This window comes from Ascaphus truei, chromosome 3 (assembly GCF_040206685.1).
Source record: "Ascaphus truei isolate aAscTru1 chromosome 3, aAscTru1.hap1, whole genome shotgun sequence".
NCBI classification, from domain to species: Eukaryota; Metazoa; Chordata; class Amphibia; order Anura; family Ascaphidae; genus Ascaphus; species Ascaphus truei.
Genome location: NC_134485.1, coordinates 7,928,512 through 7,955,697, shown reverse-complemented (window position 1 = coordinate 7,955,697; position 27,186 = coordinate 7,928,512). Strand labels below are relative to the sequence as shown.

The window sequence follows — 27,186 nt, the reverse complement described above, 5'->3', positions numbered from 1 at the left end:
CTACTTCATCCTGCACATTCAGTACCTCTCCAAATGGTGTCATTTTCAGCCTCGCTGTATTGTCAAAATATGTCTCTTCCTCACAGAAAAATTCTAACTCGTGCCCTCAATATATCCCAACTGAACTTCTGTAACCTGCTTCTAGTTAGTCTCCCCTTTGGCCGTCTGTCTCCTCTCCAGTCCATTATAAATGCTGCTGCCAGGGCACATATACCTAACTGCTCTTCCTCTGCGGCACTTCTTTGCAAATCACTACACTGGCTGCCCATACAGTATGCATAACACTGCTCCTCTCTGCAGCTCTGACCTTATGTGCAAGTACACTCCCACACGCAGTCTGCGCTCTGCTCCTGATCCACGCCTCCCACCTCCCGTATCACTACGCCTCACTCCCGCCACTATGACTTTTCCCGCGCTGGATCCCAGCTCAGGAGTTCTGTACCACACAGAATCAGTCTCTCCCCTACCATACATATATTAAAAAGTTCCTTAAAGACACCCTGAAAATTACAAAATTGTTTGCGCTGTCCAACGAGATGTTTTAATTATTCATATTTTCCACCCTTTTGTGTTTTAGAACCGGTTACAAAAGAGGACAGGATAAGAAAGAGACCAGGCAGTTAGAACCCGCCCTAAACGTGATAATACAATGTATAAAACCAGTTTCAGAACAAGCTTTCACATTTTGTTTTCCGTCTATTTTTTTTTTTTTTTCTTCATAAAAAATCCTGAGGGACCTTGAGAAGTTCCAAAGCTTGTAACATATAAACTATTTGCTGGTCCCCTCTCCCTTCTTTACTACATGGAGGAAAGGGCGAACACTGCTACCCACCCTTTGCCTACAAATCATCATCTAACTTTAACCTGTTTGATATATTACTGTTCCAACAGACGACAGAGAAGCCCAATGCTACATCCAACATGACAGAAATACACAGTAAAATACTTATATATTCTCTTGAAATAGGGTCATTTAGTTTAACCCTTTGGCCAAAGAATTGTAAGCTTGCGAGCCACGACAAGGCAGACACCTGTTTGCAAGTCCTAACACTACCAGATAAAATACTAATATACCTCTATTAGGATTAAAATTCTCATTTACCTTTATTAGGAGGGAGAAAGACCACATTGAGTCGATATCCAGCAGAATGAGGGACTGTCGTCTGTTGTATACATATGCCACGCTCAATAGCACTCCATTTTGACACATATACATATATATATTTTGTGGGGGCTCAGGGGTTCTCAAAAAGAGCTTGCTGGGGTTCTGTGTTTTGTTAACCCATTCTCAGCTGTTCCAGCTGTTGGAGGTTAGTGGCTCCTCCTTCCCAGGTTTTAAGCCCGCCCCTGCCTACTTCCCTAGTTTGCAAGTTCCTCATTCTGCTGGATATAGACCCACTGTGGTCTTTCTCCCTCCTAATAGAGGTAAATGAGAATTGTAATCCCAATAGAGGTATATTACTGCTGCGGCACAGTTTATTCGAGCATTTGCCCGTTCTGTGCCGCAGCAGTAGCCTGGCGCGCGCCCGAGTGTGACGGGCGCGCGCCGAAGCAGCGGAAGAGCGCCCTCCGATCGGGGCGCTCTCCCTACCGCTGCCGGGTCCGCCGGGTCCCCCGGAACCCCCTGCCGCTGTCCCGCGATCGCGGGACACCAGGGCTCCCTCGGGGAGCCCCTGGAAACGCGTGCAGGGGGCGCACGCTCCCGATGACGCGTGACCGCGCGTCTATGACGCGCGGCACGCCGAGGGGCGGCCACTAGCAAGCCGGGAGATTTCCCGGCTTGCGGTACCGACCACACTTCAATAAAGTGTGTCGGTAGTGTAGTATTTTATCTGGTAGTGTTAGGACTTGCGAACAGGTGTCTGCCTTGACGTGGCTCACAGGCTTACAACGCTTTGGCCAAAGGGTTAAACTAAATGACCCTATTTTAAGAGAATATATAAGTATTTTACTGTGTATTTCTGTCATGTTGGATGTAGCATTGGGCTTCTCTGTTGTCTGTTGTATACATATGCCACGCTCAATAGCACTCCATTTTGACACATATACATATATATATTTTGTGGGGGCTCAGGGGTTCCCAAAAAGAGCTTGCTGGGGTTCTGTGTTTTGTTAATATAATATTGTCCCACCTGGTTTCAATCTGTGCCTTTCATAGGCCAGATTAAAGCCAGCAGTGCCAGCTGGTGGTTACCACTAGGTATGGCCCCAATCACTCCAGCTCGTGTTTGGAATAAAGTTTCCTATAATTGCAGATAAGGGTCCACCCTTGTTCCAACTATAAGTAATAGGTTTCCTGAGCACTTCCTGTTAGAAAAAAGATTAAATATTAAAATATTATTCTTGGCCTGCGTTAAAGTTTTAGTAGTAGTGCTATAGAGTAAAGGGCGAATCTTTGCAACGTTACAGAGGGGGAAAAAACAACAGGTTTTAGCTGCATTGTGAATGTGGGGGAGGAGTCAAATGTGACCCCTAGACAGTGTGCGTGTGATACGGAGAGTCTGATTGTGTGGGAACTTCGGGAGGAAGTATGAGGAGCTCAGTCTTTGACATGTTTAGTTTGAGTCGTCGGACGGTCTTCCAGGAGGATATACTGTAGCGGAGAGAGATTCAGAGACTTTGGTCTGTGCAGCAGGTGTAAGGTCAGCAGGGCTTGATAAGTAAATGTGTGTGTCATCAGCATAGAGGTGATATTTGAACCCAATAAATGTGATAGTCACCTAGAGAGAATGTGTAAAGAGAAGAGGTCCCAGGACAGAGCCCTGGGGAACCCCCACAGAGAGATCGATAGAGGAGGAGGAGATGTTGGCAAACGGGAAACTGAAAGTACGATGGGAGAGGTAAGAGGAGATCCAGGACAGAACTCTGTTACAGATGCAAAGGGTATGGAGAATGTGAAGGAGAAGAGGGTGGTCCACAGTAACAAAGGCTGCAGAGAGGTCGAGTAATCTGAGCAAAGTGTAATGATCTTTTTCTTTGGCAGCATGAAGGTCATTTAGTTATTTTAGTGAGGGCTGTTTCAGTGGAGTGAGCAGTGCGGAAGCGAGATTGAGGATCTAGGAGAGACTAGGTGGTGAGAAAATGGAGTAAGCGAGAGAATACAAGACGTTCAAGGAGTTTAGAGGCAAGAGGGAGACAGAAGGATAGAGACAAGTATGGTCAAGGTTGCTGTTTTTGAGTAATGGTGTTGCATGTTTGAAGGAGGAGGAAACGGGACCAGAGGTGGGAGGGAGATTCAAATTTGTGTGAGTGTAGGAATTAGAGTAGGGGCAAGAGGTTTGAGGAGATGGGAGGGAATAGGGTCAAGAGGGCAAGTGGTAGAGGGAGAAGAGATCAGCAACGACACATCCTCCTCTGTTGACAGCAGAAAAAGAGTAGAAGGCAGGAGGAGAGTTGGGAAGAAGTGTAGGATGTGAGGAGGATACAGAGGGGATGTAATGTCTTGACAAAAGGAATATACTTCTTATACAAGTACTAATCTATTTACCTACGATATAACTATAGTAACCACTGGAATGCACAAGAACTAAAAATCTGTTTGACCCGAGTAGTACAGTACTAACTTTGCTATGTCACACGTCTTATTTGAGCTGTATTTTATACAGACTCTGAAAATAATGAGGAGATTAAAACCTGCTGTCACGTTGATTGAAACAGCGAGGTGATTAAAACACTCACATTTGGTTTAAAATAATAATTTAAAAAAAATGTTAAGTGACTTAATTGCCTTATCACCTCCCTCCCAACTGCAATACTGACGCAGCCAGACTCCTGTCCCCTGGAGTGAGGCTAGCCATACTTGCCACCAGGGAAGCAAGAACACCGCAAACCCACGGGTGAAAGAGCTGGGTTACATCTGTATGCTTCATTGTATAGTGGTACTGGCCCTGTGTTTACAGTTCAACTCTCTGGTGCCTGCCACACCTTGTTGAATATGGTTCACCTCTGCTACCTTCTAAAAGGCCGTAACAAACACTGAAGGACCCTTCTCGATAGCAGTTCTGCGTATTGGGTGCTGGTGGAATTATACATGTGGAAGAGAAAAATGTGCCAGGAAGCAAAGGAGCGCCACACCACAAAAATCAGCCAGCAATGGAGGGCGAACTGAAAACCATTTGTTTCACAAATGGTAGATCACGCGGACATGTTTCGCTCGGGAGAGCTTCATCAAAGTGTTTCTCTCACACTTGCTTAGAGGGTCAGATCTCTCAAGATTATTATACAGCTCAACCCTGTTATAACGCGATCCGTTACAACGCGAATCCGCTTATAACGCGATGCAGGCGCGGCTCCCAATTTTCGTAGTTAGGAATACTTTACAACACGATTATTGGTAGCTTAAATACTTTATTGTACAATGCATACAATTGTACATTATTTCCACATGCAGCACTTATCACCTGAGATCAGACTCCAAAAGACTATTCATGGTCCCAAGGCTCAACAAAGTATCCGGCCATTCCTCCTTCTCATACCATGCACCCCAAAACTGGAACAACCTACCAGAGACTCTCACATCCAGCACCAGTTTAAGTTCTTTCAAATCTAAGGCTGTCTCACATTTTAATCTGGTCTGTAACTGTTTCATACGCCCATAATATATATTTTCTTTAACTGTGCATGCAATGTCTTGTATATAATGTATACCCTGTTCATTTATGTAACTGTACTTGTAACCATGTATTATTTGTTTTACTCTGTGCCCAGGACATACCTGAAAACGAGAGGTAACTCTCAATGTATTACTTCCTGGTAAAATATTTTATAAATAAATAAATAATAATAAATAAACGCGATCCGCTTATAACGCGATGTGATTCTTTGGACCCCAAGCACAGCGTTATAAGGGGGTTGAGCTGTATCTGCTATTGAAGGATCATTATTATATATACAGTTTTCTTCTATTTTCGGTGTATCCTATTCCCTTGAGCCCCAGTTCTCCCCTTCTAGGGAAACACTTCCTGAATTATACATGTGCATTGAAGGTTAACAGCTACAGTTCCAAGGATGCAATGAAGCTCGGTCCTGCAGGTTTGAGAATCCTTGTATAGGTGGGTGTGGGCAGCCCCGGTGAATGTGGGCAGCCCCGGCGGGTGTGGGCAGTCCCGGCGGGTGTGGGCAGCCCCGGCGGGTGTGGGCAGCCCCGGCGGGTGTGGGCAGCCCCGGCGGATGCGGGCAGCCCCGGCGGATGCGGGAAGCCCCGGCGGATGCGGGCAGCCCCGGCGGATGCGGGCAGCCCCGGCGGATGTGGGCAGCCTGGCGCATGTGTGTGGGCAGGCCCGGCGGATGTTGGCAGCCCCGGCGGATGCGGGCAGCCCCGGCGGATGCGGGCAGCCCCGGCGGATGCGGGCAGCCCCGGCGGGCGTGGGCAGCTCCGGCGAACGTGGGCAGCCCCGGCGGACGTGGGCAGCCCCGGCGGACGTGGGCAGCCCCGGCGGACGTGGGCAGCCCCGGCGGACGTGGGCAGCCCCGGCGGACGTGAGCAGCCCCGGCGGACTAGGGCAGCCCCGGCGTATGTGTGTGGGCAGCCCGGTGGATGTGGGCAGCCCCGGTGGATGTGGGCAGCCCCGGCGGACGTGGGCAGCCCCGGCGTATGTGGGCAGCCCTGGCGGACGTGAGCAGCCCCGGCGGACGTGGGCAGCCCCGGCGTATGTGTGTGGGCAGCCCGGTGGATGTGGGCATCGTTTGCGAGGGCGGGCGGCAGTCTGCTGGGCGATGTGTGTTCATCCCCAGCAGACTGTTTCAGGAGGCGGGGAGGGGGTGGGGCTACAGACGTGAGGTTAGGGATCCAAGTTGCAGTCTTGAAATCATTCTCAAGAATGATTTCATTGGCTGCCGAGGTCCCAGTGACGCTGCTGCAGCTTCAAAAAACGACTTGGGTTGTTTATTGAAACTGTAGCCAGCGTCAACTCCGGGCTTCGGAGACAGGGCAGCTGCTACCCTGACAACCAGTATTCAATTTGAATACTTTGTGTCCCACGGCAGCTCGCACGGCAGCACGCCTCCCTCCGAAGCCTGCACCCTGAACGAGGCCTAAGACGGCAATGTGTCTGTCCATGTGTGTTTTTGTTTTATTTGGGGCTTTTAAATATGTCCCCCCTACAAATTTGCATTATTTCCGTCCCCATACTAATGACATAATTTGTTTTATTTTTTTCATGTGTAGCATATTTATAATGACAGCGGGATCCACACATAAGTCATTGTAGGTACAGTATGAATCTTGCTTTGAATGAATGAAACCCCAGACCATTTTCAAGATTAATCGGCTTCAAAAAAAATAATCTGTGAATTCCTCCAGTTCCATAATTCAGTGATTTTGGTTAAAAAAAATCCCTTTGAACTTTTTGCTGAAATAAATTCCAGCAGAAATTTGAAAACAAACTGCAGAATTGTGTGCCTAAAAATAAAGGTGTAATTTCATGGGGACTGGTTAAACTGGTTCTGTTGCCTCACCCAAGAGGAATTGTACACAATAAAGCTTGCATGTCATTCCAGTGGCACCTAGTGGCAAACATAGAGTATTACAGATTGTGATTTGTTTGCCATTTCCAGTAAATCGTGGGCTTACTTTATAATTGTAGCAGTCATCCCCGACTACTATTATGCCCAATGGGCTGGCAATAAACCCTGGTACTATCAGGTTGCAGGTAGTTGGTATGGGGTTTTCTCTTCACCTTTGGTACTGCACTTGAGTGACAGCCGAGGGTGGTACATCCTGTTGTAGCTGTGACAACGGGGTGCCCACCTTCTGGCTGTACATAACGGCAGGACCGCCCTAAAGTTAGCAGGTTGTTCCTTCCCTTTTGAGGAAGGCAGGTCACACATTGGAGAGGCTACATATTGGGCCTACACTATTCCTCTTCCCCATGGGGGAGAGTGAGTGTGGACCATACCTCTGCCTCCGCTAGGGAGGTGGGGAAGAGCTAGGATTCCTGCGGGTGCCCTTGGCCTGTAGTGGCGGTCCAGGGACCATCTCCACTGAGAGCTGATCTAAAGAGACTGTATCTGGCAGAAGACTGCCGAGTAACTGTTACTGCAGAGAGTAGTAATAAACCCGTTCCTGCTTTGCGATATACCTTCAGTTCCTGGAGTCCACGGCAGATGGAGGCGCTGCACTGCTAAAGAGATATGTGGGGTATGAACCCCAGAAGGAAAAAAAAGACAAGAAAACAGCGCACAACGCTCATAGTGTAGTATTATTAATTATATATATATTGTGTAGAAAGGGGTAATAAATCTGCGTACATCAGATAAAAGCATATCATGTTACAATACATGAGTTACCACACAGTGGGCCCACGTGTAGATAGAAGCGTGGGATGTCTCAGTCACCTTCAAGTAACAGCCGGGAAGATATCACCCTCCTGCAGGTAAATAGCACCTCGTATGGTTTTGCAGGAGTTCCTCTTAGTAAGAATATTAGTCCCGGTCACCGTGTCCTGAATAGCGGAGCAAAGTGTGGTTAAAAGTCCTTTTAAAGCACTTCCGTGGTGATGCCGAACGGATCCCCCCACTTCTGTTCCGACCAGCAGACACAGCTCCTTCACATCAGAGAGGAGAGAGATCCTGGTAATGCAGTATACACACGGCTGCGTCGGGACATGAATCAGGGAGCCTCCGCGCTTGGGTCGTGCGCCGATGGTACTGGCACTGGAAGATGACGTCACTGTATGCGCGTCACTAAGTGACGATGGATACTGGGAAATGATTCCTTACCCAGCACACAGTGCATTGGCATATGTTAGGGCTCCAGAGGTCAAAGTCAAGTAAAAGACCATGCTTAAAATCCTACGCGTTTCGTAACTAGCATGCTACTTCCTCAGGGATTATTACAACTAAGCAAGCATTAAGATTAAATACCCACTAGTCGCCTGTGATAGGTCAAACAATAAATCGATTTAGCCAACCAAGGGGAGCAGTGAATAGCACAGCAGAGGTCATAAGTTCATAAATTAAAGCTAAAAACAGATATTTATTCAAAATATAGGAACAATATAAATATACACAATATACCGTGCTGCAAAGAGAAAATAAAATTAGATACACAAGATCTAATAAACATAACTCCACTTAATGTAGCAAGTCTCCTGTACACATATATTAAAGAGTAATATATCCAAAAAGATCATGTACTGAAAGGTCCTTAATTCTGTCCCCTCCTCTTCTACTACGGGGGACAATTTTAATACCTTTAAACATTAGGGAGGAAGGGTCCTTGTTATGATACGCAGCGAAGTGATCGGACAAACTGCTTCTCATAACCATTTCTGATATTCCTAATGTGTTCTTAGCCGAGATGCAGAGAATGAAGATAAAAATAGCAACCAATATGAGAGGAAGGAGTTACTTATTTTATCTATTACAAAAAAAGGTAGAAACCAATTTAGAACAAAGACCAGACATCTATGTCTTCATTTAATCCCTTCGGGGAAAGGGTTTCCATTTTATGGATCCAAAAAGTTTCCTGTACTGAAAGGTCTTTAATTCTGTCCCATCCTCTTCTACTACGGGGGACAATTTTAATACCTTTAATAAACATTAGGGAGGAAGGGTCCTTGTTAGGCTAAGTCCCCGCTAGCGCTGAGCGGGCGGCGCTTGCGGCGGGAACTTACATATAGAGATATATATGTCCCCGCTCACGAGGTGTGCGCGGCGCTGGTGCACGGGCAATTACGCTCACCCGGGATCGGCGCTTTGGTAAACAAAAAAACTATACTTACCCGCGCGATCAACTACCCGCAATGCCGCCCCCTCCCCCACGTGCGCGTACAAGCAGGACACCCGGCGCTCAGCGCCAGCTGGGACTCAGCCTTAGGCCGCGGGCATGGTGCCTCGGGCCGCGCTCCTGCTCGGCCTCGCCTGCTGCAGCTGGTGCTTTTTTGCGTCCTGTCAGGCGAGGCAGCGAGCGCGCTTTGGGGGCGAGGCGGGCTTGTTCCTCATTCCCATTGGCTGTTTGCGGTCACGTGACCGCCCCTCCGCTCCTGTAAGCGCGAAAACTTAAATTAATATATCAGCTGCAATTCAGCACGCGCCCGCACGCGCCCGCTAAAGCCACACGCACACACCAGGAGCAGGAGGTAAGTGTGCTGGTTCAGCGCGGCTCTGCACCGTATTTTTTACAATGTCCAAGGCCTAATGCTACGCAGCGAAGTGACGAGACAAACGGTGCTTCTCATAACCATTTCTGATATCCCTAATGTGTTCCTGAATTCGGACTTTTAGACACCTTTTTGTGCAGCCCACATACTGTGAGCCACAGGAACATTCAATTAGGTGGAATACATGTGTGGAATTGCAGTAGATGAAATCTGAAATAGCAAACACCTTATTGGTAATATTGGACTTAAAAGATTTTTGATGTAGATGTTCGCATACTGAGCATTTGCCGCATGCAAAATTTCCTAGAGGTTTCTTTTTTAACTGAAGTCTGTTTCGCTTTGGTGTAAATGATTTCCTATATCACTAAAGCAAGTGAATTCTTGTTGTTTTGTGCTTTCCTGTAAATACATTTAGGGGTATCTACAATGTGTCCACCCAGAATAGGATCATTGCACAGGATCCCCCAGTGTTTTTTGATGATCTCTTCTATTTTTCTGTTTAAAGTTGGTAATAAAAGCCACATCCACTTTATCCCTAGTTTCGAATTCCTTCTTTTTCAATTTCGGTTTCAGCATAAGGGTTCTGTCCATATTTCTAACTAAATCCAAATCATGATTCAGTTTATTTATAGGATAGCCCCTTTCTACAAATCTGAGAAGTAACTTCTCAGCCTGTCTTTCGAAGTCTTCTTTCTGACTGCAATTTCTTTTTATCATCATAAACTGGCCCCTCGGGATGTTATTGATCCACGTTGGTTTATGGTTACTAGAGGCCTGTAGCAAGTTATTCGAGTCAACCTCCTTAAATAATGTCTCAGTTATCACTTCTCCATTCTCAGAGGCCATCAATTTGAGATCTAGGAAGTTAACCATTTTAGCGTCTGAAGTGTGTGTGTGTAAAGATTAATTTCCTGTCATTATGTACAGGATGAAATCCTCAACCGATTGTGTGTCGCCCTCCCAGTCGCATAAGATATCGTCTATAAAGTGACGCCAGGCAATAATATTTTTATTAAAAGGGTTATCATTCCAAATGTTCTTAGACTCCTATTCCAACATATACAGGTTTGCGAAACTTGGGGCAAAGCACGTCCCCATTGCTGTTCCGCAAACCTGGAGGAAGAACTCGGAGAGGAACAAGAAATAATTGTGCGTCAATGTGAATGTTATTGACTTTAGGATAATTTCACTATTTAGTGAATGTAGCAGGGATCTCCTTCTAAAAAGGACTGAGCCTCTTCTAACCCCTTCAGATGTGGAATGTGCGTATATAACGCTTGAACATCGCAAGTAAGCCATCTATAGGATTTTTTTCCACTGAAAATCTGAAAAGACATTTAATACTGAGGAAGAATCTTTCAAATACGAGGGAAGTTTCCCTACATACACCTGCAGAAAAAAAGTCCACGTGTTGGGAGAGGTTCGCAGTTAGAGATTGTATGCCCCAAAATTATAGGTCTTCCGGGCGGGTTCGTGACAGATTTATGTGTTTTTGGCAAATGATAAAATATTGGAACTTTTGGGGATTCCGAGTAAAGAAAATCAAACTCTGTTGCAGATATGACCAAGTTAGCCAATGCATCCTCCAGGAGTTGTTTCAGGAGTTTGGTATATTCATTGGTTGGATCTTGTTTAATTTTCTTATAGAAGGCAGGGTCACATAGGAGTCAGGGGGCCTCTTTTTCGTGGTCCACACAATTTTACAGGACAACACCCCCCCTCCCCCCTTTGTCCACCTGCCTAATTACAAAAGGAACTGTTTATACCCCTGGATGTTCTGGGTCAAAGCAATTAATAGATTAAAACATTTAAATGCTTCTCTTATTCTTTGTAACCATGGAAACATCGGGGATTAATAATACCATGCAACTATTTATCTAGAAACCAGATTTCAGTCATTGCTAAACGGTCAGTTGTATTAATAAGGCAAACCGCGTCCTTATTTGTGGTTGTAGCGAGGCTCTCGAGACAGAATTGTTAGAATAATAAACCTGCCTCCTATAGATTTATTACGTTCAGTATTAATACGTAAAGCAAAAGATACCGACTTAATAGGAATGAAAGTCTCCCGGCTGCAAAGCCAGCGCAGAGACGGAGCAAAGAAAAGGCGCCAGATCTATTAGCGCAAAAAAATCACGTGCAGGACAGTTTGACACATACCCCCCCCCCTCCGCCCCCTATATATGCACGTGTGGTGCGCGTGTAAGGGTTGTTCTCCTTAGGTTCCAACTGCAAGTGAGATGGTCCTTGCAATGTGAGGGGTGGGGTGAGGGGGGGTGGTGGGGCGTGCGCCGTGGCCAATGACACAGGGGGAAGACAAACACACACAAACATTATTTGAGACTTATAGATATAGATATATAGAGCACAATCACGTCTTAGACAGGGCTGCACCACTGCCTTTCACCATTATACCATTATCACCCAGCATACAGTGCTTCACACACCGGCATCCACACCCAGACCACTTATTTAGGATGGAAGCCGTGACCCTTGAAAGTCGGGAAGTCCTGGTGCTGACCGTGTGCATTTCTTCTCCCCAGAGGCCGACCTGGTCATCAGCGAAGTGATGTGGTGGGATCACGGCGTCTATTACTGCGCAGTGGAAGCTCAGGGAGACACCTCCGGTGACCCCGATAAAGAGGTCAAGCTCATCGTGCTGCGTAAGTGGAACGCCTACACGGGGAATCGCGGCGTCTGAGCCCGCGCTGCCGAGACTTTCCAATGAGCTTTCCCGCGCTCAAGTTGCACTGTTATTTCCTCCGATATCACACGTGCTAAAGTTTAACGGCAATTCATATATTTGTGTTGATACCAGTCAGCGTTTACAGGTTTGCGCAGCATATATCATTCCAGCCCCGGCTTTTTCACAGTGATCACAATTATTTCTGGGGTAGTCCGTAGACGGCGGTGTTAACGTTGCGATATTGGAATTCAGTAACGTTGTCACTGTGTATAACGCATTTGCCATCTACTACTGTAGATCAGTTGTGGGCAACTCCACTTCTCAAGGGCCTTCAACAGGTCAGGTTTTCAGGATATCCCTGCTTCAGCACAGGTGGGTCAATCTGTGGCTCAGTCTTCCACTGCACACCTGTGCTGAAGCAGAGATATCTGGCAAACCTGACCTGTTGGTGGCCCATGAAGGCTGGAGTTGCCCACCCCTGCACTAAACGGTGCTGTTTTTTTATCTGGTACAAATTTGAACCCTCGCTCTGGATGGGAGTAGACCAGTGACCCTGCCTTTTAGTGAAGTGCCTGGTGGCAAATAGCAGACCTGTGAGTGTCCTGTACTATTAAGGAGACTGGCACTGCCTGTGAGTGTCCTGTACTATTAACGAGACTGGCACTGCCTGTGAGTGTCCTGTACTATTAAGGAGACTGGCTCTGCCTGTGAGTGTCCTGTACTATTAATGAGACTGGCACTGCCTGTGAGTGTCCTGTACTATTAATGAGACTGGCACTGCCTGTGAGTGTCCTGTACTATTAAGGAGACTGGCGCTGCCTTTGAGTGTCCTGTACTATTAAGGAGACTGGCTCTGCCTGTGAGTGTCCTGTACTATTAATGAGACTGGCACTGCCTGTGAGTGTCCTGTACTATTAATGAGACTGGCACTGCCTGTGAGTGTCCTGTACTATTATTGAGACTGGCACTGCCTGTGAGTGTCCTGTACTATTAACGAGACTGGCACTGCCTGTGAGTGTCCTGTACTATTAATGAGACTGGCACTGCCTGTGAGTGTCCTGTACTATTATTGAGACTGGCACTGCCTGTGAGTGTCCTGTACTATTAACGAGACTGGCACTGCCTGTGAGTGTCCTGTACTATTAACGAGACTGGCACTGCCTGTGAGTGTCCTGTACTATTAATGAGACTGGCACTGCCTGTGAGTGTCCTGTACTATTAACGAGACTGGCGCTGCCTGTGAGTGTCCTGTACTATTAACGAGACTGGCGCTGCCTGTGAGTGTCCTGTACTATTAATGAGACTGGCGCTGCCTGTGAGTGTCCTGTACTATTAAGGAGACTGGCACTGCCTGTGAGTGTCCTGTACTATTAAGGAGACTGGCACTGCCTGTGAGTGTCCTGTACTATTAAGGAGACTGGCGCTGCCTGTGAGTGTCCTGTACTATTAAGGAGACTGGCACTGCCTGTGAGTGTCCTGTACTATTAAGGAGACTGGCGCTGCCTGTGAGTGTCCTGTACTATTAATGAGACTGGCACTGCCTGTGAGTGGCCTGTGAGTGTCCTGTACTATTAAGGAGACTGGCTCTGCCTGTGAGTGTCCTGTACTATTAATGAGACTGGCACTGCCTGTGAGTGTCCTGTACTATTAATGAGACTGGCACTGCCTGTGAGTGTCCTGTACTATTAATGAGACTGGCACTGCCTGTGAGTGTCCTGTACTATTAAGGAGACTGGCGCTGCCTGTGAGTGTCCTGTACTATTATTGAGACTGGCACTGCCTGTGAGTGTCCTGTACTATTAACGAGACTGGCACTGCCTGTGAGTGTCCTGTACTATTAACGAGACTGGCGCTGCCTGTGAGTGTCCTGTACTATTAAGGAGACTGGCACTGCCTGTGAGTGTCCTGTACTATTATTGAGACTGGCACTGCCTGTGAGTGTCCTGTACTATTAACGAGACTGGCACTGCCTGTGAGTGTCCTGTACTATTAACGAGACTGGCGCTGCCTGTGAGTGTCCTGTACTATTAACGAGACTGGCACTGCCTGTGAGTGTCCTGTACTATTAAGGAGACTGGCACTGCCTGTGAGTGTCCTGTACTATTATTGAGACTGGCACTGCCTGTGAGTGTCCTGTACTATTATTGAGACTGGCACTGCCTGTGAGTGTCCTGTACTATTAAGGAGACTGGCGCTGCCTGTGAGTGTCCTGTACTATTAACGAGACTGGCGCTGCCTGTGAGTGTCCTGTACTATTAATGAGACTGGCTCTGCCTGTGAGTGTCCTGTACTATTAATGAGACTGGCTCTGCCTGTGAGTGTCCTGTACTATTAAGGAGACTGGCACTGCCTGTGAGTGTCCTGTACTATTAACGAGACTGGCACTGCCTGTGAGTGTCCTGTACTATTAACGAGACTGGCGCTGCCTGTGAGTGTCCTGTACTATTAAGGAGACTGGCACTGCCTGTGAGTGTCCTGTACTATTATTGAGACTGGCACTGCCTGTGAGTGTCCTGTACTATTAACGAGACTGGCACTGCCTGTGAGTGTCCTGTACTATTAACGAGACTGGCGCTGCCTGTGAGTGTCCTGTACTATTAACGAGACTGGCACTGCCTGTGAGTGTCCTGTACTTTTAAGGAGACTGGCACTGCCTGTGAGTGTCCTGTACTATTAACGAGACTGGCGCTGCCTGTGAGTGTCCTGTACTATTAATGAGACTGGCTCTGCCTGTGAGTGTCCTGTACTATTAATGAGACTGGCTCTGCCTGTGAGTGTCCTGTACTATTAATGAGACTGGCGCTGCCTGTGAGTGTCCTGTACTATTAACGAGACTGGCGCTGCCTGTGAGTGTCCTGTACTATTAACGAGACTGGCGCTGCCTGTGAGTGTCCTGTACTATTAACGAGACTGGCACTGCCTGTGAGTGTCCTGTACTATTAAGGAGACTGGCACTGCCTGTGAGTGTCCTGTACTATTAATGAGACTGGCACTGCCTGTGAGTGTCCTGTACTATTAATGAGACTGGCACTGCCTGTGAGTGTCCTGTACTATTAAGGAGACTGGCACTGCCTGTGAGTGTCCTGTACTATTAAGGAGACTGGCACTGCCTGTGAGTGTCCTGTACTATTAACGAGACTGGCGCTGCCTGTGAGTGTCCTGTACTATTAATGAGACTGGCACTGCCTGTGAGTGTCCTGTACTATTAAGGAGACTGGCACTGCCTGTGAGTGTCCTGTACTATTAATGAGACTGGCACTGCCTGTGAGTGTCCTGTACTATTAATGAGACTGGCACTGCCTGTGAGTGTCCTGTACTATTATTGAGACTGGCGCTGCCTGTGAGTGTCCTGTACTATTAACGAGACTGGCGCTGCCTGTGAGTGTCCTGTACTATTAATGAGACTGGCACTGCCTGTGAGTGTCCTGTACTATTAAGGAGACTGGCGCTGCCTGTGAGTGTCCTGTACTATTATTGAGACTGGCTCTGCCTGTGAGTGTCCTGTACTATTAAGGAGACTGGCGCTGCCTGTGAGTGTCCTGTACTATTATTGAGACTGGCTCTGCCTGTGAGTGTCCTGTACTATTAAGGAGACTGGCTCTGCCTGTGAGTGTCCTGTACTATTATTGAGACTGGCTCTGCCTGTGAGTGTCCTGTACTATTAACGAGACTGGCACTGCCTGTGAGTGTCCTGTACTATTAATGAGACTGGCTCTGCCTGTGAGTGTCCTGTACTATTAAGGAGACTGGCACTGCCTGTGAGTGTCCTGTACTATTAATGAGACTGGCACTGCCTGTGAGTGGCCTGTGAGTGTCCTGTACTATTAAGGAGTCTGGCACTGCCTGTGAGTGTCCTGTACTATTAAGGAGACTGGCACTGCCTGTGAGTGTCCTGTACTATTAAGGAGACTGGCGCTGCCTGTGAGTGTCCTGTACTATGAACGAGACTGGCTCTGCCTGTGAGTGTCCTGTACTATTAACGAGACTGGCGCTGCCTGTGAGTGTCCTGTACTATTAATGAGACTGGCTCTGCCTGTGAGTGTCCTGTACTATTAACGAGACTGGCACTGCCTGTGAGTGTCCTGTACTATTAATGAGACTGGCTCTGCCTGTGAGTGTCCTGTACTATTAAGGAGACTGGCACTGCCTGTGAGTGTCCTGTACTATTAATGAGACTGGCTCTGCCTGTGAGTGTCCTGTACTATTAAGGAGACTGGCACTGCCTGTGAGTGTCCTGTACTATTAATGAGACTGGCACTGCCTGTGAGTGTCCTGTACTATTAATGAGACTGGCTCTGCCTGTGAGTGTCCTGTACTATTAATGAGACTGGCACTGCCTGTGAGTGTCCTGTACTATTAATGAGACTGGCACTGCCTGTGAGTGTCCTGTACTATTAATGAGACTGGCGCTGCCTGTGAGTGTCCTGTACTGTTATTGAGACTGGCACTGCCTGTGAGTGTCCTGTACTATTAATGAGACTGGCTCTGCCTGTGAGTGTCCTGTACTATTAATGAGACTGGCACTGCCTGTGAGTGTCCTGTACTATTAAGGAGACTGGCGCTGCCTGTGAGTGTCCTGTACTATTAAGGAGACTGGCACTGCCTGTGAGTGGCCTGTACTATTAAGGAGACTGGCGCTGCCTGTGAGTGTCCTGTACTATTAAGGAGACTGGCACTGCCTGTGAGTGTCCTGTACTATTAAGGAGACTGGCGCTGCCTGTGAGTGTCCTGTACTATTAACGAGACTGGCACTGCCTGTGAGTGTCCTGTACTATTAATGAGACTGGCACTGCCTGTGAGTGTCCTGTACTATTATTGAGACTGGCTCTGCCTGTGAGTGTCCTGTACTATTAACGAGACTGGCTCTGCCTGTGAGTGTCCTGTACTATTATTGAGACTGGCACTGCCTGTGAGTGTCCTGTACTATTAATGAGACTGGCACTGCCTGTGAGTGTCCTGTACTATTAAGGAGACTGGCACTGCCTGTGAGTGTCCTGTACTATTAATGAGACTGGCACTGCCTGTGAGTGTCCTGTACTATTAATGAGACTGGCACTGCCTGTGAGTGTCCTGTACTATTAATGAGACTGGCTCTGCCTGTGAGTGTCCTGTACTATTAATGAGACTGGCACTGCCTGTGAGTGTCCTGTACTATTAACGAGACTGGCGCTGCCTGTGAGTGTCCTGTACTATTAACGAGACTGGCACTGCCTGTGAGTGTCCTGTACTATTAATGAGACTGGCTCTGCCTGTGAGTGTCCTGTACTATTAATGAGACTGGCACTGCCTGTGAGTGTCCTGTACTATTAATGAGACTGGCACTGCCTGTGAGTGTCCTGTACTATTAATGAGACTGGCACTGCCTGTGAGTGTCCTGTACTATTAACGAGACTGGCACTGCCTGTGAGTGTCCTGTACTATTAATGAGACTGGCACTGCCTGTGAGTGTCCTGTACTATTAACGAGACTGGCGCTGCCTGTGAGTGTCCTGTACTATTAATGAGACTGGCTCTGCCTGTGAGTGTCCTGTACTATTAACGAGACTGGCACTGCCTGTGAGTGTCCTGTACTATTAATGAGACTGGCTCTGCCTGTGAGTGTCCTGTACTATTAAGGAGACTGGCACTGCCTGTGAGTGTCCTGTACTATTAATGAGACTGGCTCTGCCTGTGAGTGTCCTGTACTATTAAGGAGACTGGCACTGCCTGTGAGTGTCCTGTACTATTAATGAGACTGGCACTGCCTGTGAGTGTCCTGTACTATTAATGAGACTGGCTCTGCCTGTGAGTGTCCTGTACTATTAATGAGACTGGCACTGCCTGTGAGTGTCCTGTACTATTAATGAGACTGGCACTGCCTGTGAGTGTCCTGTACTATTAATGAGACTGGCGCTGCCTGTGAGTGTCCTGTACTATTATTGAGACTGGCACTGCCTGTGAGTGTCCTGTACTATTAATGAGACTGGCTCTGCCTGTGAGTGTCCTGTACTATTAATGAGACTGGCACTGCCTGTGAGTGTCCTGTACTATTAAGGAGACTGGCGCTGCCTGTGAGTGTCCTGTACTATTAAGGAGACTGGCACTGCCTGTGAGTGGCCTGTACTATTAAGGAGACTGGCGCTGCCTGTGAGTGTCCTGTACTATTAAGGAGACTGGCACTGCCTGTGAGTGTCCTGTACTATTAAGGAGACTGGCGCTGCCTGTGAGTGTCCTGTACTATTAACGAGACTGGCACTGCCTGTGAGTGTCCTGTACTATTATTGAGACTGGCACTGCCTGTGAGTGTCCTGTACTATTAAGGAGACTGGCACTGCCTGTGAGTGTCCTGTACTATTAAGGAGACTGGCGCTGCCTGTGAGTGTCCTGTACTATTAAGGAGACTGGCGCTGCCTGTGAGTGTCCTGTACTATTAAGGAGACTGGCGCTGCCTGTGAGTGTCCTGTACTATTAAGGAGACTGGCACTGCCTGTGAGTGTCCTGTACTATTAAGGAGACTGGCACTGCCTGTGAATGGAGAAATCCACACCCCTTTATGGTGGACATGGACAGATTTACCCGTGCATCCATTTTAATCTGACCGTCTACAAGAGACATCCCCGGTATCATCACAAATGGAATAAAAAAAGGGTTAACAGCTAAAAAGTATATTCTATGTGTGCTTGTTAGGACTACAAATCGCTAAATCCCAACGCGTTTCACTTCTGTTGACACTGAATTTGCAAAGCATCCCTATTTATTCGGCCCGCCCAATGTTTGTGATCTCTTAGCCCTGCTTGTGGGACTGAATCTCTAAGTGCTGGTGAGGACATACATGTGTGTGACACCCTGAGAACATGACCAGTGTCTCTGTCCCCCCCACAGATTGGCTTACAGTGCTGTTCATCGTTATGGGAGCTTTGCTCCTCTTCCTCCTGTTGGGCATATGTTGGTGCCAGTGCTGCCCCCACTGCTGCTGCTGCTATGTCCGGTGTCCGTGCTGCCCGACCAAATGCTGCTGTCCAGAAGAAGGTATCAATGAAGACATTTCGGGCCATGTTTCGTAAGCAGTGCCACTCCATAAGAGGCCTTCAATATCGCAAGACACCATACCCCCATTTCACATGGTATGCCTGTAACGGACCATACACTGGCGACACACTTTATTCGAGCTTGGCTAGTCCCACGAATTCGGGTATACCCGGGTGTATTGAGGTTTGTGACTGTTTTCTGCCCGAGTACATTGAGTTATTTTTCAGGCAGGGATTGAAGCATTTAATTCCCGCTGGCTGCAATACTGCACAGTATATATATATACACTGCATTACAATTCATGAATTTATGCCATCTGGTAGACACGCGAAGCATTGCAGCCTATTAAATCCTAGTCATTATCATTTAACAGATCAGCCGCCCGTCAGCCAGGCATGAACCCAGGCTGGGAAGGCAAACGCAACGGGGCTTGTCAGAGGTGAGGAGCGGCGCATTCCAGGTATCTGCCAGGTACATACCGGGTATTTGCTCGAATAAAGTGTGTCGGTGCAGTACTTACCAAGTCATGCACGAAGGTATTTTATGGAGTAGCATTGTTTAGTAGATCTGGCCCTTGTTTTGATGCTGTATGTGTACATACATCGTTCTGTTAATCCGTTCATGCGGCATTAATGTGGTTTGTTTTTTCTTACGTTTCTGATACGCGGTACATCTAGTGTCCCTTTCTCTGTATATATTATTTATGTAGATGCAGAATAAGCCAGACACTGCACTTGGGATACAGTATGCTGGTTGATTTTCTATTTTCTTCTAGTTGGCACCATTTGTGAAGCATCTGAAGAGCTTGTTGTGTTGCTCATGCATAAACGTCTACGCATAAGGAGCATCCATGTGCCTACATTTTTATTTCATTCATATAAAGGCCAAGAACACAGTAGACTTTTGCTTATACGAAAACAAAAAGATACAGCGGCTCACTAATAGACATGGGCGGACTGGTCCGAAACCCATTCCTGGATTTTCCTGGATATTTAAAACCTAAATCCAATTTCCCCACCAAAAATCTGTCTGGGTACTAAAAGATCTGAGCGGATAAATCCAAATCTGCCATTAAATCCATTCCGCCCAGGGAGGCGGAGGAGTTCCATTTCAGTAGTGTCTCCAGTTGTATATATCCCCCTCAAACCTCCCTCCAAATAAATTAGGGAGAGACGCCTGTGCTGAAAAAGGAGCACACCTGAGGTACTCTGGGAGATATGCTAATGGCTATGCAAAGTAGATTTAAATGAGTCCCATCCCACACTTCCCAAAATGATTTCCATAAGAACTATACTGACTGGATAAGCATACGGCACCTATTGTAGTGACTGGAATAGTATACTTGTCAGAGCCAACAGGACTAGAACCCACAACCATTGATTTTCTAGACGGCAGATCTAACAGTGTGAGCTAAAACAGCTGTTGGGTTAGCACCACCGTAACGTCTACTAACATATCTCCAAGCACACCTGAGGTACTCTGGGAGATATGCTAATGGCTATGCAAAGTAGATTTAAATGAGTCCCATCCCACACTTCCCAAAATGATTTCCATAAGAACTATACTGACTGGATAAGCATACGGCACCTATTGTAGTGACTGGAATAGTATACTTGTCAGACCCAACAGGACTAGAACCCACAACCATTGATTTTCTAGACAGCAGATCTAACAGTGTGAGCTAAAACATCTGTTGGGTTAGCACCACCGTAACGTCTACTAACATATCTCCAAGGGTTATCTATTTCGTTGATTGTAACCTTGAAAGAACTTAAAGTACAAAGTAATAATATGTACTGAGGCCAGGTGACACTAAATAAAACACAGGTTTTCTGACACATAAGTGAATAAAGCAGATGACGAGAGAAAGTAATATAACAAAGTGACCTGGTGACCATACCCATTAGCATATGTCCCAGGGTACTTCAGGTGCGTTCATTTTCCACCCAGTCTCCCTAATTTATTTGGAGGGAGGTTTGTATTCTGTGGATAGTGTAAAATGTAACTCTATTTCAAGGAACATATGAGACATGTCCTTAAGATGCAGGACTTCATTTGGACCTACTGTACCTTCCTATGGAAATATCTTGATTCCGAGCGATGCATGGGGGTTTACATACGGATTTATTTTCATGTTCCAGCCCTCGCCCGGCACAGGTACATGAAACAGACAGCTGGACAAATGCCTTGGATGATGGATAAGCCGATGTATGCGGGGGATGACAGAAACTCTCACAATTCTTCCTATCACCTGAACCCGTTGCTCCAGAGAGGTGAGACTGAGCTTTTCGGCTGTTGGTGGCAACAGTAGTTAATTAGATAAAATAGTTATTAAATGAGCACCCATTATCCTTTCTCTCTGATTCCTCTGTGATCTCCCCCCCCCCCCTTCCTTTCTTTGTAGATTTTTCATTGCAGAACAGCCTACCCATGGCCAGACAATCGCTCTACCCAACTGCTAATAACAAAGTGCTTGATTTCTTGGAGTCTGAGATCAAAAACCTAAACACAGCACAGCCTCTTCGAGCCGGGGCTCATTACAGTGGTGGTAGCCACCATCCCAGTATGTTATCATCGCTCGGTGATGTCGGAGTGCGAGAGGTAGAACGTAGGGTCATCCAGCTCCCTCCTATTATAGAGCACATTGTCAACTCCCAGAGAACCAGCAACACTTCCCATCAGCGCATCAATATGGGATCATGGGATCCCCTGGAGAGTGACAGAGACAGGAGGAGGATCCGAACAGTGGAAGATACACACTCTACTGAGAATGATTGGAGGGCACAAGACAGACTGCGCAGTGACAGAGCTAATGAGTACAGGAGAGACGCACAAAGTAGTAGCTGTCCCAGGAGGGATCGCTCCCCACCCCGTAGATATGGTCGTGATGGCCACAGCGACGAATCCAGTTACGATGATCGCCGTGGTCGTTCCAACTACCGTTCTGAGAGAGTGCGGTCTCCAGACAGCAGAAGGTCACCAGACAGAGGAGAACCACGGTCGGGGAGGAGAGGTAGTCCTGATCGTTCTTCAAGGCCCCGGGGACACAGGAGGAGCAACTCTCCACCGTATCGACGCGACTCCTGGAGCTCAGAAGATGAGAACCACCGCAGCAGAGGTCGAATGGAAAGACGTCAGCAGTCCTACGACTACCCGGAGGAGAAGCCTCCCAGCTACAAGTCACTTGACGTCACTACAGGAAAGGTTCAAACCCAACGAGCGGGCACAGGGAGACAGTCGGTGAGTTCAGAGGCTAATTTGATGTCCTGCATCAAACGTTTTTTTATTTTGTCCTATCTGCATTTATTTTCCACCCTAATCACCGTTTTTTTGTTGTTCTTGGCAACCATTGATGGTAGCGTCGTATACCCGTTTCTACAACTGCTTTATAACTTTGTGCTCAAAAATTGCAGAAATTACAAGGAACTGAAAGCCTTTATTAAACGTTGCTATAAAAACAAAACACGGTAGATGGGTTAGAGAAGCTGTCCCCCGGATGGTAGTTTAACTTTTTTTATCGCTGATTTCTACTATAATGCTTTGTGGTACTGCCCGGTTTTGTAACTTTATGCTATGCGTGGATCTGTATATAGAGGAGTAGTATCACGCATCCAGATACATTATTTTTTTTTAGCTGAATTTATTTGTAACTCCTAAACGATCAAAAAAGGTAATATAACTGCTCACCTATATCTTATTTGTCCTAGTTGTGAAAGGGTAGGTGCAAGGGAGGTAAAAGAATGGGTTCAAAGCACCCCACTATTTGCACTCATTACCTAGATAATAAACAGATAGCATTAGGGGCATCTGTTTATTATCTAGGTAATGAGTGCAAATAGTGGGGTGCTTTGAACCCATTCTTTTGAGTTGTCTCTGTCTTACATAACTTCTAAACGAGTATTTCTCCAAACGTTCACCTCCTGAGGCAATTTATTCTTTAAACGCCAAGAGGTCACTGCATACTTACAGCATGTCACAAATGCTCTCCGGGAAGGAAGTATAAAGTATCCAAAGATTATACACTTTTACAAAAACACAATGTGCCATTAATCAAGGGTAAAGTAATACATTTTGCTCATGAGTTATTTATGTCGTACAAGTGCAGATTTAGACGCCTTGCTGCCCTTACATTTGACCCACATGTATTACAGAATATCAACATATGCTCAGCCAAAGTATCACACCGAGATCATTTAACGCCATTAACGCAGTTTCTACAATCGGGAAGGGCACCTGCTATTGTATGCTGGCACCCCTGTCACACTCGACACCGCTGTGAGCACGTGACTTCTATATGTGACCAGGGTTAATACACACCGCTATCCAGCTGTCTCGCTTATCTCCCTGTAGGGTCCCGAAAATGCGTGATATCTTCCCTCCGTCGGCCACGTATATAACCTTAAATTCGCTGACCAAATCTGTCCCCTGCACTAAAATTCGTCTGCGGATTGGGTACTAAAAAAATGAGCGAGAGGCCATGACCTTTGCATCTTTATTAGCAGAAACCAGATTTGTAAATATATATCCCCTCAAACGTTCCTCCAGATAAATTAGGGAGAGACGCCTGTGCTGGAAAAGGAGCACACCTACGGTACCCGACTGGGAGATATGTTAATGGTTATGCAAAGTATATTTAAATGAGTCCCATCCCACACTTCCTAAAAGGATTTCCATACCAACTATATAGAGTTGATAATTAGCCGATCCAGCAATTGGCTACACCTAATAAAAATAGAAATAGGAGTAAAGAGAGAAATGGTCTGAATCATTGTGTGAGAGATAGAAACAGAAGGGACAGTAACTTCAAATATTGCCAATATTTTGTAACAACACACTTACTTGAAGACTACTAGCAGGACCTATATAAAGTAAAGGCAGTAGCCGGTATATTTTTGATTAACTCTGATCTATACTATTTTTTGTACCAAAGACCTACCAGTAAGTTCATTAGATAACAACACAAGTTTTAATTTTGTATTATCGGGCTCCTTAACACACGCAGGTTTCAGCAAGATTGAGATTGAGGCATTAGTGATTGTAAAAACAGCAACGCTGAGAAAAGGAGGGCTCTAGTAGCATAGACAACATAGTGGGTGCCAAGGAAGTAAGACGCTATAAAAACCTGCACAACGTAAGGTCCGCCCAGCCCTGGCGAAGCTCTCAGGAGCGAAACGAGCTTCGGGCATTACTGACATCACAGCGCGTGACCACGGGATAGAGACAGAGTGGCCAAATACAGCAGACGCCACATTAGATACACGGTCTCTACGTGGAGCTGGGATTGGGGGTAGAACCCCATGTAGCCACTTTTAATGGCAGCGATTTTGTAGCCTGTGTTATGAGCAGATGACCCCAGTTTGATATCCAGTGTCCGCTGTTCACTTTGCTACTTTCCATACACTCCCCTCTCCTGCCGAGCACTTCTCCATGTATCTGTCTGCACAGTCACCCTGCTCTCTGCCCCCACCACAGATGTCGTTCAACCTCAGACAGTTGCAGATAACAGAGCCCTTCTGCGCCATTGAGCAGGAAGTGGGTCACTGAGTGCGCTGTTTAAGTTATTTGCTATTGAGATTTTTATTGGAGAAGTATATGACCGTGCTTCTAATTGGTCACTATTTGATATGATGTATTTATTGGGCTCTAAGTGGATTTGAGACGGGCTTACGCCTTTAAAATCATTCTGATGGATTCCTATAAAAGCATACATTGGTTACAACGTCCTCCTCTCTCTTCCAGGCTCTCTAGTTCTCTGCCTCTACTTAAATAGATGTTTGGTGTCCTACTACACTACTGCTGAACTCTTGGTCTAGTCTGTCGGCTTTGTCATATGGTCCTCTGTTATTCATTTAACCCCTGAAACCTTTCTCACTATCGGCACCCTTTTGTCTGGTCCTTTCTTTTCCATCCCTATATTCCCAGCTCCCTCCCTGGAGTCGTGTAAGCGTTCAATAGCATGGAACTATTCAGGACTGCAGCCACGCTTACTAAATGGATCCGCCAATGTGCTGTCATATGCATTTCACGCGGTTTCTGTGTGGCCAGATCTTTCAGGCAGGGAATCCCCATTCTCTCTTTTTAACATGTGGTTTTAATGTGTCTGTGCTTCTATAGTAAAGTATTACATGGTTCGTTCTATGCAATAACAACTCCCATCTTTATAATGTGGATGTTGATCCAGGGAGTAATCTGATTGCTGTTATTTGGAGTCAGGAAGGAATGTATTTTCCCAGTTATGAGACATCTTTGGATAATGTGTCACTGGGGTTCTTCATTTACCTTCCTCTGGATCAAAATACTGTAAATAAAAATATACGATAAGTATCTGTCATCTAAATTTAGCACACGTTGAATAGCTGGACATATGTCTTTTTTCAACTTCATCTACTATCGTAAATATGTAACTAAATATGTATGTGTACAGTGGTTGCAAATCTTCTCAGATATTTAGTGTCTCGTGCTTATTTTTTCCCAGGACCGGGCGAGTTCCAGGAGTGGAAGAAGCATGATCATTTAGCCCACAAAACTACGTGGAATAAACCGTGGCTTGTTTTCATGTGTATTTGCCTGGCACAATAGTTTGTTCTGACCTTGGGATTGGTCCGGCCACTTCTGAGACTAGGCTGTTCCACGTGGAAAATAAGAACGCAAAAGCACAAGACTGAAAAGGAAGGATTTTTATATTTTTCTACACCACACGGCAATTTTAGCAGATATTTTGTATTTGAGAGACGGAATAACAGCAGTCGCGGTCGGTATACAGTACATTGATCAGCTTTTGGTTCACGTGTAAATACTATAATTGAGTTGGCCTTTACTGTACAGTACGTCATGTTGGGGAAGGCCTCAGAAAAAGGTTACCATTCCTTACTTTGTAATAACGAACCTCCTGTACATGTAATGTAAATAAATTAGGTACATTTAGACACATCAATGCGTCGTCTTGTATTTTTTAACCAATGTAAAGACACAACTCTGACATCGGGGCCTTATATACAGTACTAATGACATTGGGGCCTTATGTATAGTACTAATTACACCTGGGCCTTATGTACAGTACTAATTACATTGGGGCCTTATATACAGTACTAATTACACATGGGCCTTATATACAGTACTAATTACATCGGGCCTTATATACAGTACTAATTACATTGTGGAGTAAAACTGGTTTCAAAGAGCACCATTTTCACATTGCATTGCTTTGCATCAATGTATGTATGTATGTATGTATGTATGTATGTATGTATGTATGTATGTATGTATCTATGTATCTATGTATCTATGTCTTTATTTATATACAGTAGCACCATTAATGAACATAGCGCTTCACAGCAGTAATACACGTGACAATCATATAAATAACAAATAATACATAAAGGGGAGAAGTGTTTCAGACATAAAAGTAACATTTAGGAAAGGAGTCCCTGCTCCGAAGAGCTTACAATCTAATTGGTAAGTAGGGAGAACGTACAGAGACAGTAGGAGGGCGTTCTGGTAAGTGCGTCTGCAGGGGGCCAAGCTTTATGTATAAGGTGTTAATTATCAGCCATGGTGCTACCCATATGCTTCCTTAAGCAGGTGTGTTTTGAGGCAGGTCTTATAGGTGGATAGAGAGGGTGCTAGTCAGATGTTGAGGGGAAGGACATTCCAGAGGTGTGGGGCAGTCAGTGAGAAAGGTTTAAGGCGGGAGAGGGCTTTAGATACAAAGGGGGTAGAGAGAAGACATCCTTGAGCAGAACGCAAGAGTCGGGATGGTGCATAGCGAGAAATGAATCAATGTCTTTGCTCCTATTTTTGCTCTGTGCATGTCCGCTGGGGATTTGGGGTGTATCAGAAGAAGGCGTAGGGAGGAGTTATGCGACACGCACGCACACACACACTAATATATTGACGCTGTACTAATGTTGCGATGACGACGGGAGACTTTATTTTTTGGTTTCTCTCGTACCCATGGCGACAGTCGCCAGCGCCTCCGCGTCTCGTGCTGCGATGTCAGCGTTCTGGCATCTTTGATGGGGCGAACACAAAAAAGACTGAGGCGCAAACACAATCCCTAATAAATAGTGCAAAAAAGGGTGCAAAGAATAGTGAATGTACGCGACATATATAATTATTAAGCAACGACTGAGGCACTGATTGAGCCAGCTGTGCGGAAGCAGGGATACCCTGAAAACCTGACCTGTTGTTGGCCCTGGGGGACTGGAGTTGGCCAGCCCTGGTCTATCATTTCATGTCCCGCTGTACAAATGATCCGTGTGCTTTCTACAATAAATGACATTGGCACTGCTGCCCCCGTACATTGGCACTGCTGCCCCAGCACATTGGCACTGCTGCCCCCGCACATTGGCACTGCTGCCCCCGTACATTGGCACTGCTGCCCCCGTACATT

At 46.4% G+C, this 27,186-nt stretch overlaps 1 protein-coding gene across 2 annotated transcripts in view; it reads left to right on the top strand.

Moving 5' to 3' along the window:
• The window catches only part of ILDR1 (immunoglobulin like domain containing receptor 1), a 98,877-nt gene extending 73,153 nt beyond the window's left edge, over positions 1 to 25,724 (top strand). The window contains exons 4-8 of one of the 2 annotated variants that reach the window (XM_075593586.1): positions 11,645 to 11,764; positions 18,648 to 18,794; positions 20,936 to 21,067; positions 21,199 to 22,034; positions 25,270 to 25,724. In XM_075593586.1, coding sequence (XP_075449701.1) covers positions 11,645 to 11,764; positions 18,648 to 18,794; positions 20,936 to 21,067; positions 21,199 to 22,034; positions 25,270 to 25,311 — 1,277 coding nt within the window. In that variant the 3' untranslated portion in view covers positions 25,312 to 25,724. The remainder of the gene's footprint in view (positions 1 to 11,644; positions 11,765 to 18,647; positions 18,795 to 20,935; positions 21,068 to 21,198; positions 22,035 to 25,269) is intronic. The other variant, XM_075593587.1, reaches the window with a different exon arrangement.
• The last annotated feature ends 1,462 nt before the right edge of the window (positions 25,725 to 27,186 follow it).